A 13,446-nucleotide genomic window follows, 5' to 3' on the forward strand; every position below is an offset into this window, starting at 1 on the left:
TCCCTTTTAGATTACCAAGACAAATTATTTCGAAGAAACATAATGAAATGAAGAATATAAATAACTGCCTAATAATTTCTTTAATATAAATATTTTTAGTGATTTGTGTAATAATTGGTAAATAACTACATTAAAATTCATATACACACTATCGAAATTAAAATCTTCATTTTGTTCGGATTTTATTATACCTACTAAATTTTCTGGAAGTTAATAAAATTAAAATAAACGGTCCGAAACATCGGACAAGACTTTAATATATTATAAAATTTATTATTCTTGTAATATTTTTATTGAAAGCAGCCAATTGTAAGAATTATTTAAAAACAAGTAATGAGGAACAGGCTTAGGTATTTATTGGATTTAATACGATCTTTAGAAGGATGTAGTTTAGTAAGGGTGAGGTTAAGCAAAGATTACCAAGTTACAAAAGTTACTTAAAAAGACATTTTAAATAATATTTGATAAATTTTGGGTAGGGTTGATTTGACCACTTTTGACGATTTCATCCCCTCCGGCTCCACGGCTACAGGGGTCCCAGAGGGGAGTTATATCAAACCTAGGACCTTGTTGATATAAACCCTGATACGAAGTTTCACTGCTGTCCCCTCAGCCTCTCTCTAGAAAATCCCATTTTCCTGTATTTGGAAAGGTTTTCCCAAGGGTGTGGCCCTTCTCGAATTTTCCCGGATATGTGGCTTATACCAATCCTAGGAACACCTTAAGGTCTAGCCTTGTGCCTAGTTTAATCGAAATCGTTTTTGAGAAAACCCCAAAAATCCTGTTTTAGCCTAGAGGGAAGTACCCTTGAAAAAAGGCCTAGGGAAAAAATGAAAAAATCGTCTGGAATTATGACCAAACTGAACCTATGTACCGAGTTTGAGAAAAATCGGTTGAAAATGTCTGTCTGTTACCAAGGCTCAAGCTTGGTAACAGACATACCGACGGACGCAACATTTTTTAAAAACCACTTTTTTGGAATCAGGGACCCTCAAAACGTGTATTTCCGTTGAAACCCCGATATTGATTTTTTTTTCGATCACAATACTTTATTATATTTATAATATAATAAAGTAAAAAGATCAAGAATCGATGCAGAGTTAGTATAAACAAGGTAATTAAACAATTAATTTTTTTGGAGTAATGTTGTTATTAAACCACATTACTAAAAAAAACTTTTTTGACAGACAGTGCCTTGGTGGCTCTCTTTACAATATTGAAAAATATGGTTGAGATGGATTTCAAACCGATTCAAACAGAAAAAATTTGTAGAACATGTTTAACAGAAGCTGGTACCATGAAATCCTTATTTGATTTAAATGATTTAAATGGCCAAACTCAAGCAGGGAATGCACGATTATTTGAAGTTCTTATGGCATGTACTTCGGTTCAAGTAAGAACTAAAACTTATTTGTTTACAATATTTTTATATAAAAATTTTTACAAATCAATTTATTAATTTTGTATAGATTATTGAAGGAGATGGTTTACCCTCACAAATATGCACGGAATGTATTCACTGTATGCATCGTGCTTTTAATTTTAGACAATTATGTGAACGGAGTGATACAACACTTCGTGAATTATTAGGGAAAACATTTTTATCTGTTCTTTCAACAAATAATGAACCAAAAGAACATCCAACAAACACCTATGACTACAGTATTACTAGTAATGGAGTACTGCCTCAAAATATTTCTTCAAATAATTCGTCTCAATTATCAAATGTACCTGTTGTTTCCATTGAAACGGTGGAAAATACAAAGAATAATATATATCAAGAAGACTCAAATTTAATTGAACCAAAAATCGAATTGCTGGACAATGATCATTTTAAAGATGCAGATCTATTTGAAGATAATGTGGATCCAAAAATTGAAGCTAAAACAGAAACTGAGGATGGAAATGATGATACTTCTCAGCCCATGTACCCTTGTCTATGTTGTACTCAAGTGTTTACGAATGCTAAGGATTTACGAGTAAGATTTGATTTTACTTCTTTTAGTAACCGTTTAATAGTCTAGTCTATCTATTTTGAGCACAATGTTAAATTTTAGTAACCGAGATACAGCAAACCAATACATGTAAAAAGTCGTAAATTTTCCGTAGAATTCAATGCACTATTTTTTTACACTTTTAAATTACCGGAAGACATTCAAAATGGCTGCCAAAGTTGCTCGAAAACAGTTTTTTTAGGTTTTTTTAAAAAATACGCATTGTATAAAAAAAAGTTTCGAACAAAAAATGCGTAACTTTTAATTTCGAATCGATCTATCCCAGTTAGATGTCAAAAAATTATAAAATAAAAAATTTATTGAAAAAAAACTGTTTAAAAATTGCATTTTTTTGAAACGCCCATATCTCTTTGAAAAAAATATATTTTTAAACGACCCTTAGTGAAAAGTTTGTCCTTAATATGCCTAAGAAGATCGTTTTAGTAAATTTGAAAAATATTGAAAAGTTTGGGCAAAAATCGCTTTTATCGACCAAAAGCCATGTTTCTTTAAATTCCAATAGCTCATATACGCGTGCTTTTTTATAAACGTTTCTGTGCTTAAAATTTTCTTTGATAGTAGCCTGAATATGTGCGGATATTGCGCGCTTGATTAATTGATCGATAACATGCGAAATATCGGTTGAAAAATCAGTTGTGAAACATTTTGAAACACTATATTAATTATTTTTTCAATTTTTTATGTAATATAATTGCTTCTAATTGATATTTTATACTATTAGTGATGTCTTAGTTATGGATGGAGGTTTTTTTCTTCACAAATTTGCTTGGGCATCTCGTAAAACTGTACTAGAAGTTTTAAAATTGTTTCCAAACTGCAAGCAAAATCGTCTTTTTTTACGGTCATCCGGATGATGCTAGAGTACTAAGTCAGTAGAACGTATACATTGACAATTGATAAAAACCCGCTCTTAAAACAGAATTTGACTGATAATAATACCGCCAAAAGAAAAATTTTTTGTAATGAAAAATGCATCGGTACTGAGTCGTGATTTTGGTACGGAGTGATTTGAAAAGTTTAAAAGTTCAATATGTAGGTGGTTACTTAACTTAGCGAATCTTCCACCTACTGAAGGTGGTGCAGTTCATCACTCATATCGTACTTTTTTGCAATAAATATTTTTTTCATTACAAATAATTTTTCTTTTGGGGGTATTATTATCAGTCAAATTCTGTTTTAAGAGCGGGTTTTTATCAATTGTCAATGCATACGTTCTACTGACTTAGTACTCTAGCATCATCCGGATGACCGTAAAAAAAGACGATTTTGCTTGCAGTTTGGAAACAATTTTAAAACTTCTAGCACAGTTTTACGAGATGCCCAAGCAAATTTGTGAAGAAAAAAACCTCCATCCATAACTAAGACATCACTAATAGTATAAAATATATTACATAAAATTGAAATTATTATATAAATATTACATAAAAAGAAGCAATTATATTACATAAAAAATTGAAAAAATAATTAATATAGTGTTTCAAAATGTTTCACAACTGATTTTTCAACCGATATTTCGCATGTTATCGATCAATTAATCAAGCGCGCAATATCCGCACATATTCAGGCTACTATCAAAGAAAATTTTAAGCACAGAAACGTTTATAAAAAAGCACGCGTATATGAGCTATTGGAATTTAAAGAAACATGGCTTTTGGTCGATAAAAGCGATTTTTGCCCAAACTTTTCAATATTTTTCAAATTTACTAAAACGATCTTCTTAGGCATATTAAGGACAAACTTTTCACTAAGGGTCGTTTAAAAATATATTTTTTTCAAAGAGATATGGGCGTTTCAAAAAAATGCAATTTTTAACAGTTTTTTTTCAATAAATTTTTTATTTTATAATTTTTTGACATCTAACTGGGCTAGATCGATTCGAAATTAAAAGTTACGCATTTTTTGTTCGAAACTTTTTTTTATACAATACGTATTTTTTAAAAAAACCTAAAAAAACTGTTTTCGAGCAACTTTGGCAGCCATTTTGAATGTCTTCCGGTAATTTAAAAGTGTAAAAAAATAGTGCATTGAATTCTACGGAAAATTTACGACTTTTTACATGTATTGGTTTGCTGTATCTTGACTATGGCTCGAAAAATTTAAATTGACCAGTCTAAAGTGTAATATAATTAAACTAGTCGGCCCGTGCGGAAATCTGAATCGCGGCATCCGAGGTTTAAAACAGGCTAGAGAAATAATATATAAAAGTTATACAAAATATCAACAGAAACTTACTTTTTTGTATTGTGTATAGGCAATTTTATTACAGATATGATATACACATTACATATTGAACAAAATTATATCTAAATAACCAAATCGGTGTGGTACATTTTTAGACCGTGGGTTTAGTTTTTTGTCGTTTTAGCCAGCACGATAAACTTTAAAACGAGGGGCAAATCATGGAATTTAATAAAGGAATAAAGAAGATTTTGCGGAGTGACAGAAAAGCAAGCTAGAGAAATAATGATATAAGATACTGAGCTAGTCTAACTTTTGAAATTTCTCTTTTCTTCCAAGCTCCTTAAGTATGTGCTTCATTAGGATGCTTACACGGTTTAAGCGCTTTCCCTTATACAAAATTTGTTTTGAGTTTGTAAGCTCCTACAAATATAGAAAAACTTTTGGAAAAAATAAGTCGATTAGAAGTGATTTTACTCGTTTATTACAAATCAATTCATGGTTTTAACTGATAAGCGAAAGAACAAAATCTTAAATTAAAAATTTATTCTTAGAATACCAAACAACTTTTTCATCTCTCCGGGCGAAAAGTTTTTGATTTCGCCCCGCTTTGCTAAAGGAAGTTGCCGTTTTCTATCTCCGCCAGCAGAAAAATAGTATACACACCACGGGAGCAAGTCAAGAATGTTTCAGATCTCAAGTTTGTCACCTTCGGCTATGAGCAAACATGAGATCTGAGTCATTCTTTACTCCTGCTCCTTAGACGTGTAATATACTATTTTCATTCGAACAAATATAAAGGAACGAAAAAATTACACAGAACCTGAGATTCGAACCTGGGTCCTCTAGATATTCGGACTAGAACGTAACTAACTTCGTCACTCCGGTTTTTTTGTTTAAACCTTATAATTTCGGTAAAAGTTAAATGAAAATTTTATCCATACTTGTTTTCCATTCAAATTTGATTAAATCTAATCAATTAAAAAAAAATCCAGTGAAAGATGTTGGCTTATTTATCAAGATAAACCTTGTTATAAAAAGTTTTTTCTTTATCTCTAACATAGACTTTCTAACTAAAAATTTTTCTCTATCAGCTACGAATATAAGTTAAATTTTAAACGACCCCGGAAGTTTAGGCATCTGTTGGATACTCTTCTCTGAGTAGAACAACTTTTACTTCGATTATTTTTTCCAAAAACGCTTACTTATGAATTTACACTTGGTTTGTTTATAATGTTTTTTTTTTTTTTTTTACACGCGAAATATATTCTCTAAATTCGATTTTTTGTTTATATTTAAGATTCATAATAAAATTCATCGAAAAGAATCGAAACATGTTTGTAAGATATGTAATCAAGATTTCGCGAGTCCTAGTACCTTATGGAGACATATGAAAGTAAGTAAATTTTAAAATTGAGACAAAAAATTTATCTATAATCCGTTCTTGTAATAAATTCATTATTATTAAAGGTACATGAAGGTGTAAAACGGCATTTATGTGCTGATTGTGGAAAAGGTTTTTCACGATCGGATGATTTAACACGACATATACGTACGCATACCGGTGAAAAACCATTTCCATGTACAATATGTGATAAAGCATTTGCACAATCATTTCGATTATTAGAACATATGCGAGCACATGCTGGTGAAAAATCATTTGTATGTCAAACATGTGGAAAATCATTTAGTCGATATACAAGTTTAGCAGCACATATGAAAACACATAGTGGTATTAAAACGCATGCGTGTGATGTGTGTGGTAAAAGGTAAGTTGATAAAAAAAGAAACAACTTAAAATACTCATAGTAGAGGTGGATTAAGAAATTTTACGCCCGTAGACATTTTTAAAAATTAGCTTTCCCTTCTATATCCTCTTTGTGTCCCTTTTATATGCTTTGACTATTGAGAATTCCATGGCTTGCTGTTCATTTTTATAAAAATTTTCCCTTTCTGCAGAAATTATATTGATTCAGTCAATATAGACGAAAAAAAGGCCGGACCTGGAAAAAATTACAATGGTGACTCTGAGGTTATAGATCGTTAGGGGGTCATGTAAATAACTTTAAAAAAAATTAAGAGAATTTTTCGTTCCGCTGTTTTTGAGAAAATCCAAAAAAATGGGGAACAAAAATTTGGAATGCGTTTTTCTCGGAATCTATTGGTTTAAGGGAAAAGTTTTTCAAATAAAAAATGTAGAAGACATTGTCAGCTACATTTTATGTCATTGGAGCAACGTCATACGAGTTAAATTACAAAAAGTAGGTGGCGTTAAAGTATCAAAAAACGGTAAGTTTTACAAAAAAATTGTTTAAATAAAAGTTGAAGCTAATTTTGAGTCAAACAACTTTTTCATTTACACTTTTACAAAAAAATCATTTTTTCTTAATGAAAACCGTGGAAAACCCTTTTTTTGATACTTTAACGCCACCTACTTTTTATAATTTAACTCGTATGACGTTGTTCCAATGACATAAAATGTAGCTGACAGTGTCTTCTACATTTTTTATTTGAAAAACTTTTCCCTTAAATCAATAGATTCCGAGAAAAACGCATTCCAAATTTTTTTTTCCCATTTTTTTGGATTTTCTCAAAAATAGCGGAACGAAAAATTCTCTTAATTTTTTTAAAGTTATTTACATGCCCCCCTAACGATCTATAACCTCAGATCCACCATTGTAATTTTTTCCAGTCAAAATGCCAGATTTACTGTACCATATGAATTAGATTGTCATACATTTGAGTAACTGTAAAAATGTGAATGTAAATTGCAATCTCATCCCTACTTTGCTTTATGGATAATCCGCCTCTGAGTCATGGTGTATTTATATTAAAGCGACGAGCGCAAAGCGGTATGCGATAGAATTGTATATAAAATCATGATTGAAGCATAGATTTTTCAAGCATCAATTACAACTTCATTCAGTTCATTGGACATTCTTGCATCTTATTGCGTGCCGCTTTGATGTGAATTCAAATCAGTGCAAGAGATCGCTTCACAAAAATTAAAATAAAGCATCATTCATTATTTATTTGTCAAGGTGGAAGGGGGCTGAATCTTGACACCCTTGAAAAACACTTCTTTGGCACTACCTAAATTAAGCTTAATTTTGAAAAGTTGTAGTGATGCGCAGTCTTAGAAACCGCGAAAAATGTGATATTTCGGCACGAAAAAGGAGAAGATGGGTAGTAAATTGATATCCTCAAATGGCACTCCCTTGGCTCTATTTCAAGTCCGTGCACAATTTGTAGAGGCAGTAGATGTGGGCAAAGACCTAAAGACGTCGAAAACAGCCCTATTCAGTTTTGGGTCTGTCGATGCTAAGACCGTGGCATAAACAAATTTATTTACATTCCAGGTTATGTGGATCAGGATCTTTAACTATGCATATGAAAACACATACCGGTTTAAAGGATCACATATGTCCATTTTGTGGTAAAGGTTTTACAACACCTAGTAATTTAATAATACATAAACGTACGCATACAGGAGAAAAGCCGTATATTTGTGGTACATGTCAAAAAGGATTTCCAGATCCATCAAGACTTACAGTTCATATGCGTTCACATAGTGGTGAAAAACCTTATGTATGTACGTTGTGTAATCGAGGTTGTGTCTCCAGTTCACAGTTAAAGAAACATATGCGCATACATACAGGTAAAGATTTATTATTAAGAAAAACAAGCTTGAATCTACTTTGTTAATTTTTCTTTTTCAGGGGAAAAACCATACATGTGTACATTATGTCCGAAAGCATTTCCACGTTCAGAAGATTTACGAATACATATTAAAACGCATACAGGGAATCGTAATCATGTGTGTACAGTGTGTAATAAGGGTTTTTATCAAGCATCTACGCTTAAAGTTCATATGCGTATACATACCGGCGAGAAACCTTATTCCTGTCAATTATGTGAAAAATCTTTTTCACAAACAGGACCATTATCACAGCATATGAAAACTGCGCATTAATATTATATCTAGAAGTACCTAGTGGTAATATTATTTAAATATTTTAAAATAATGAAGAAAATTGTGATTCTTGGGAAATTTAAACGCGTTTTTATGTTAGGTTAGGTTAGAGTGGCTGTCCTGAGGTGGGACACACTTAGACCATAGGGTCCGTTGTGATACCGTAAATGGGTTGGCCCATCCCCGGCCACTACTCCATGAACCATTTGGAGCTGTTTACGAACAGCAGGAGGGCTTTGACGTCGACTGACTTTAGGTTGGAGAGGTCGTCAAAGAGAGGCTGGCTCAAGTAAGTCCATCTCCTCATGACAAGAGCTGAGCAGTGACAGAGAAGGTGAGACATTGTCTCCTCCTCGTCACCATTGCGACAGCTTCTGCAGTAGTCGTGATACACTGCCAGGCCTAAGCGTTCAGCATGCTTGCCGCAACAACTTTGTGAACAGAGGCCCTTGGTAGTGATATGAAAACTTCGGAACGCCTGCGATTGTACTCAGACTATATCTGTCTTGTAGTACCACAAGTACGTTCTTCCCTCCATCTAAGATTGGCCTTTTTCAGAATATCCTCTTTCAGGAGTAACTTGCAATTCGCAAATGGAACTCCCGGGTATTTGTTGATGCTTGTGTCCGGCAGCATTGTGCCATTTCTGGCAAGCTCGTCGACTTCACAATTTCCTGGAATGTCCCTGTGTCCCGGTACCCATACCAGGTCTACATTCATTCGTTCCACCAGCTCATTTAAGCAGGCGTTTTTTTGTTAATTTTGGTTACTTTTTTTTTTAAAAACTGATTCATTATGAATATCTAAAATTTTAATAAGTAATTATTTGTATGATTTTGTGACGATATCCTTTGGTCTATTTCTTAATTGTTGCTTTGCGAATGATCTCAAATTTTACAAAAATGTACTAAATATCAATTAAGTTTACAAAAAAAAAGTATTTGTACTTTTCTTCAATCGTACCCTTCAAGATATAAATTTTGTGGCAAAAATTAAGATATTTAAAAAAAAAAGCATTATTTGATCATTTTATGAGCACTCGTCGTAAGACTTTTGATTTCTACGATCAATATTTGTAACTAAAACAACTTTTGACAATACATAGTATACAAAAATAATTTAATTGTTGTTTCAAAATAAATTGCGGATCAGAAGATTTATGTTTTCAAAATAATTTCGGATAGGATTATTTATTGTTGTGTTAGTTAAAAATTTATGTATTTATATCGTTTTAAAGGCAGGATTTTTTTTTTAGTTTTAAGTACAGTACAATCGCACTAATTCGACACTATTAAAGACAACAGAGTGTCGGATTACTGACTTATTTAGAAAAAATCATAATAAATATCATCACTGGCACGAAAATTATCTTTTTGGTAATTTTTTAAATAAAATGTGCGATTGTCGGATTATTGGACGTATCGGTCTATTGAAGTGCCGGATTGGTGAGGTTTTACTGTAATTTTGTGAAAAGTATATTGTTTAGAAGTAATTAAGGAATAAGTAAATGATATAGGTAGAAAAATATACGAAAATTCATGGAAATTCATGAACTATTTTATTATAATATTAAAATATTACTTAAAAAATATATAGAAATTTACTTTTTGTACCAAAATAAATAATTATTCATAAAAAAAGTTGTGTATTTTTGAAAACCTGTGAGTCTGTGAGGTAGAATGTTCACGGCGTTCAATTATTCTAATGCCAAATTTTTCGTAATCAAAGCGTTTTTGAATAAAATTTGCCAAAATAAATTGTTTTAGGGGTCCGTACCAAAAAAAAAGAAGTTGTAATTGCCTTGTAAAGCGGGTGGGTAAATGCTTACTTCGTATATAAATCATGAATTACGTTGAAAGAGTAAATTGTTGGACGTTAGTTGAATTTAAGAGGTTTAATAAAAATGGGTTTGACATTGAAATAATAAAACATATTTTAAAAAATTGCTTACTTTAATGAAAAAAACAAAATATAATGTTCATTCTTGTTCATTGATAACATGTTTCTGTCGTTCTGGGACATGAGGTACAGTACCACGTTTTGAATGTCGTCGTCGATTACTTTCCTTTCGTTTTTGTTTATCTTTAATAACACGTAATTCTTTTTGTGCATTCCAAATATGTTGTGGTACTTGTCGATGACGTGCAATCCGTTTGATTTGTGGATGGCTTGCATATTTTTCTTTTAATGCTTGATTATAATTTTGTGCAGCTCTTTCACGAGGTTTCAACTAGAAAAAGATAAAAATACACTCATTGTAATATTTAAAAAACATTCAGTTTAATGTCTTTGTTTTCAAAGCGCGTTGATTTTTGACGCTCATCGGACCCACAGATCGGGGAAATACGATATACGTCTAGACGTATTAACAATATTTCCATGTGAATGCAATTCTCCTAAGATATGTTCCAATGGCAGGACACTAAAGTGTCCTACAAAGGTTTCACTTAAGTTAAAAAGTTTAACCAGTCCTCCGGTGTCTTCCGGAAGTTTCTTTGGCGTAGACATTTGGAGAATACATTTTCTAAAAAACCTACATACTATGTCAATGGATTGTAGTCTAGCCTGTCTATATTATTCGGACCAAAGCCAATATTCAAGAAGCCTAGACATGCAAACAATCGGAAATTTTCTGTAGAATTCAATAAACTATTTTTTGTTATAAACTGGCATTCGATAAATTAAATGATGACCTACATGTTGAACTCTTAACTGAACACATCGTAAATAATTGTACTAAAGTAAGTTTAGTTTAATGGATTTATTTGGAGTTTGCTTTATCTGGTACGGGATCCTGTATAATATAACGGCATCTTAAACAGGATGTTCTGTTATTAACTGCAGATCGTTGGCATACAGAATAAGCTCATAAAAACGAACAAAAAAGCTCTTTACCAAATTTCGATCTGAGGCCTGATTCGGGAGATGTGACTATGGGAAAATAGAAAGATTTATGAATTCACAGACCTATTAAATTTATTAAATTAGTAGATGTCACTTTAGAATATAGAGGAGACTATCATAAAACAATAATTGGTTGTAAATTGATTTAATTGGGTAGTGAATACTAAAAAAAATATTTTGTTGTTAATAATTCACCAATAGACAGTTAGATATGAGAGGTATCAAATTATATATTAATATAGGTACGGGGCAGGGGGGAAGAAATTGTGTAATACAGAACACAAAATCTTAAACATTGTATCACTTTACAATTTCAACACACAATATAAATACTTTGGTTTGTCTCGTTGTATATGTATCTCAGCATATATTATGGTCCGTTTTGAAAAATGTATGCTTAACATATGTGATATTCGCACGATAAGTTGCGTACATCACTTAATTTACCAAGAAACGTAGTGTAGGATTTAATGAGTTAGTTTTTATAATAACAAAAGTAGCCAAATAGAGTTTTTTGTATTAATTTTGCATTTAGAAACGCCTTCCACAATGATAAAACACATCTTCTCTTTAAGTAGTGTTTTATTGGTTTCATTCAAAATGTTATTGAACTGTGATTCGCTAAAGATATATTAATTTATTTTGTTAATTATCTCGCAAAGCAGGCCTCAGATCCAAAAGTGGAAAATAACTTTTTCCTTCGTCTTTATGAGCTTTTTCTGTAGGATGACGATCTGTAGTCAATAACAGAACGCTCTGTATAATATAGAAAACATGCGACATTAAATAATTAAGTAAAATATATATAATTACCACGCCTAATTTTTCGGATGCTTTCGTCTTCCAAATTCTTATATTCATTTCATCCGATCCGCTATAAATATATTTATTGTCTAATGACCATAAGACACAAGTTAACCGTTGCATACGTTTCGTATGATAAATTTCCCTTGAATGTCCCTTATGTGTTTCGTAAATTCGAATTGATTTATCATAGCTTCCCGTCACAAATTCTTTACCAGTTGGTGAATAATCGATACCAGTCACTGCAGCAATATGATCCATATGCACATTAATCGGTGCTTTTAAACTTCTCGTATCAAACGTATATAAATTATAATCTTCATTTGCAACGGTAAAATTATACGCTTCCATTGGATTCCAGCATATTTTATTTGAACGTAATTTCATTAAAACTTTTCGTACCGGTCCTGTATCACGACAATCGTATAAAATGATACTTCGATCGCTAGCACATGCCGCTAAAACATTCGATTGGATTTGATTGAACATAACATCGTGTAAACTATCAACACCCCATTGAAATGTTCGAATTGGTTCGTTACGTGTTTCTTCCCATAATTGGCATATTTCCCCACAAGTTACAAATTCGGATTTTTTACGATGATGTGAGATCCCTGTTACACTTGTTCTACTTAACATTGTATTAACTGGATCTTCATCTTCTGGATTTGATGTATTCCAAAATTTAATTGATTTATCATCGCCAATAGTGATAAATTGTTCACCGGATGGTGTGAACGCTACGCCTCGGACAATACCTTCATGGGCCATAAATGATCGGAAACAACGTCGTTGTGGTATATCCCACATACGGATTTCACCATCGAAGGCTCCACTAACCATAATTGACAACGATTGTGGATGTTTTCCCAAACAAGATACTCCATCTTTATGTCCTTCTAAATTACCAACGAACGGTTTTGCGAATACTCGTTCTAGTTTTGTGGCATTTAACGCTCGAACATATTCACGCGCTGCTTCGAATGGATGTAAATTTGGATCATAATTTCTGGGTACTAGAAATGATTTTTACAAAAATTAAAATTTTGTTTAACAGTTTTGTTAGGTGCCTTAGTTTACCTTTGTGAATATCTTTCTTGGTTTCACGTAAATGTTCGTCGGGATTCCGACTTAATACTTTAACTTTCATATTTTTTAACTTGTTTTTAAACTTACTTCATTTACGTGTTTACTTCAAAATTATCACATGGATTCAAAATGAATTGTGGTCAGTGTTGCCAACTTTCAACTCTAAATCCCACTAAACAGGCGATAGAAAACCACTAAAAAACAACCAGAGAGCAATAATATTGCCAGAAATGATATTAAAATATTAAATTATTTAAATTATTTTCCCACTAAAGGTAGAAAAATAGTAGAAAAAAACCACTAGTTTTAGTGGTAAAACTACTAAGTTGGCAACACTGATTGTGGTTAAGTATTTTAACGTCAACAATATTTCTGTTATTATGACATCTATTGACATTTTAATGAACTGCTCACAGTTTTAAACCACAAAGGTTAAACTATTTGCATATATGTAATATATATTGCATAAATGTAATGTATATT

At 31.9% G+C, this 13,446-nt stretch overlaps 2 protein-coding genes across 2 annotated transcripts; one reads left to right on the top strand and one right to left on the bottom strand.

Annotated features, from left to right (window-relative positions):
• Positions 1-1,207: 1,207 nt before the first annotated feature.
• LOC123298080 (gastrula zinc finger protein XlCGF57.1-like) lies at positions 1,208-8,346 on the top strand. The gene is made up of 6 exons (XM_044879986.1): positions 1,208-1,393; positions 1,470-1,979; positions 5,494-5,589; positions 5,664-5,962; positions 7,553-7,851; positions 7,913-8,346. The coding sequence occupies exons 1-6, from the start codon at positions 1,226-1,228 to the stop codon at positions 8,164-8,166; spliced, it is 1,626 nt and encodes a 541-aa protein (XP_044735921.1). The 5' UTR covers positions 1,208-1,225; the 3' UTR covers positions 8,167-8,346.
• A 1,757-nt stretch (positions 8,347-10,103) lies between these two features.
• On the bottom strand, positions 10,104-13,098 carry LOC123298204 (DDB1- and CUL4-associated factor 13). Its single transcript, XM_044880152.1, has 3 exons — positions 12,955-13,098; positions 11,884-12,890; positions 10,104-10,396 (listed from the first exon to the last, which is right to left on the bottom strand). Exons 1-3 carry the CDS (start codon positions 13,022-13,024, stop codon positions 10,145-10,147), a joined length of 1,329 nt encoding a protein of 442 aa, XP_044736087.1. The 5' UTR covers positions 13,025-13,098; the 3' UTR covers positions 10,104-10,144.
• Between the last annotated feature and the right edge of the window lie 348 nt (positions 13,099-13,446).

The sequence above is a fragment of the Chrysoperla carnea genome, chromosome 1 (assembly GCF_905475395.1).
Source record: "Chrysoperla carnea chromosome 1, inChrCarn1.1, whole genome shotgun sequence".
In the NCBI taxonomy this organism is placed as follows: domain Eukaryota; kingdom Metazoa; phylum Arthropoda; class Insecta; order Neuroptera; family Chrysopidae; genus Chrysoperla; species Chrysoperla carnea.

Excerpts from the sequence above, each read along its gene's own strand:
- LOC123298080 (XM_044879986.1), top strand. The coding sequence starts at position 1,226 with ATGGTTGAGATGGATTTCAAACCGATTCAAACAGAAAAAATTTGTAGA. Across the intron at positions 1,980-5,493 it reads CGAATGCTAAGGATTTACGA|ATTCATAATAAAATTCATCG; the intron begins GTAAGATTTGAT and ends TTTATATTTAAG. Across the intron at positions 7,852-7,912 it reads ACATATGCGCATACATACAG|GGGAAAAACCATACATGTGT; the intron begins GTAAAGATTTAT and ends TTTCTTTTTCAG.
- LOC123298204 (XM_044880152.1), bottom strand. The coding sequence starts at position 13,024 with ATGAAAGTTAAAGTATTAAGTCGGAATCCCGACGAACATTTACGTGAA. Across the intron at positions 12,891-12,954 it reads CAAGAAAGATATTCACAAAG|TACCCAGAAATTATGATCCA; the intron begins GTAAACTAAGGC and ends AATCATTTCTAG. Across the intron at positions 10,397-11,883 it reads CATCCGAAAAATTAGGCGTG|TTGAAACCTCGTGAAAGAGC; the intron begins GTAATTATATAT and ends ATCTTTTTCTAG.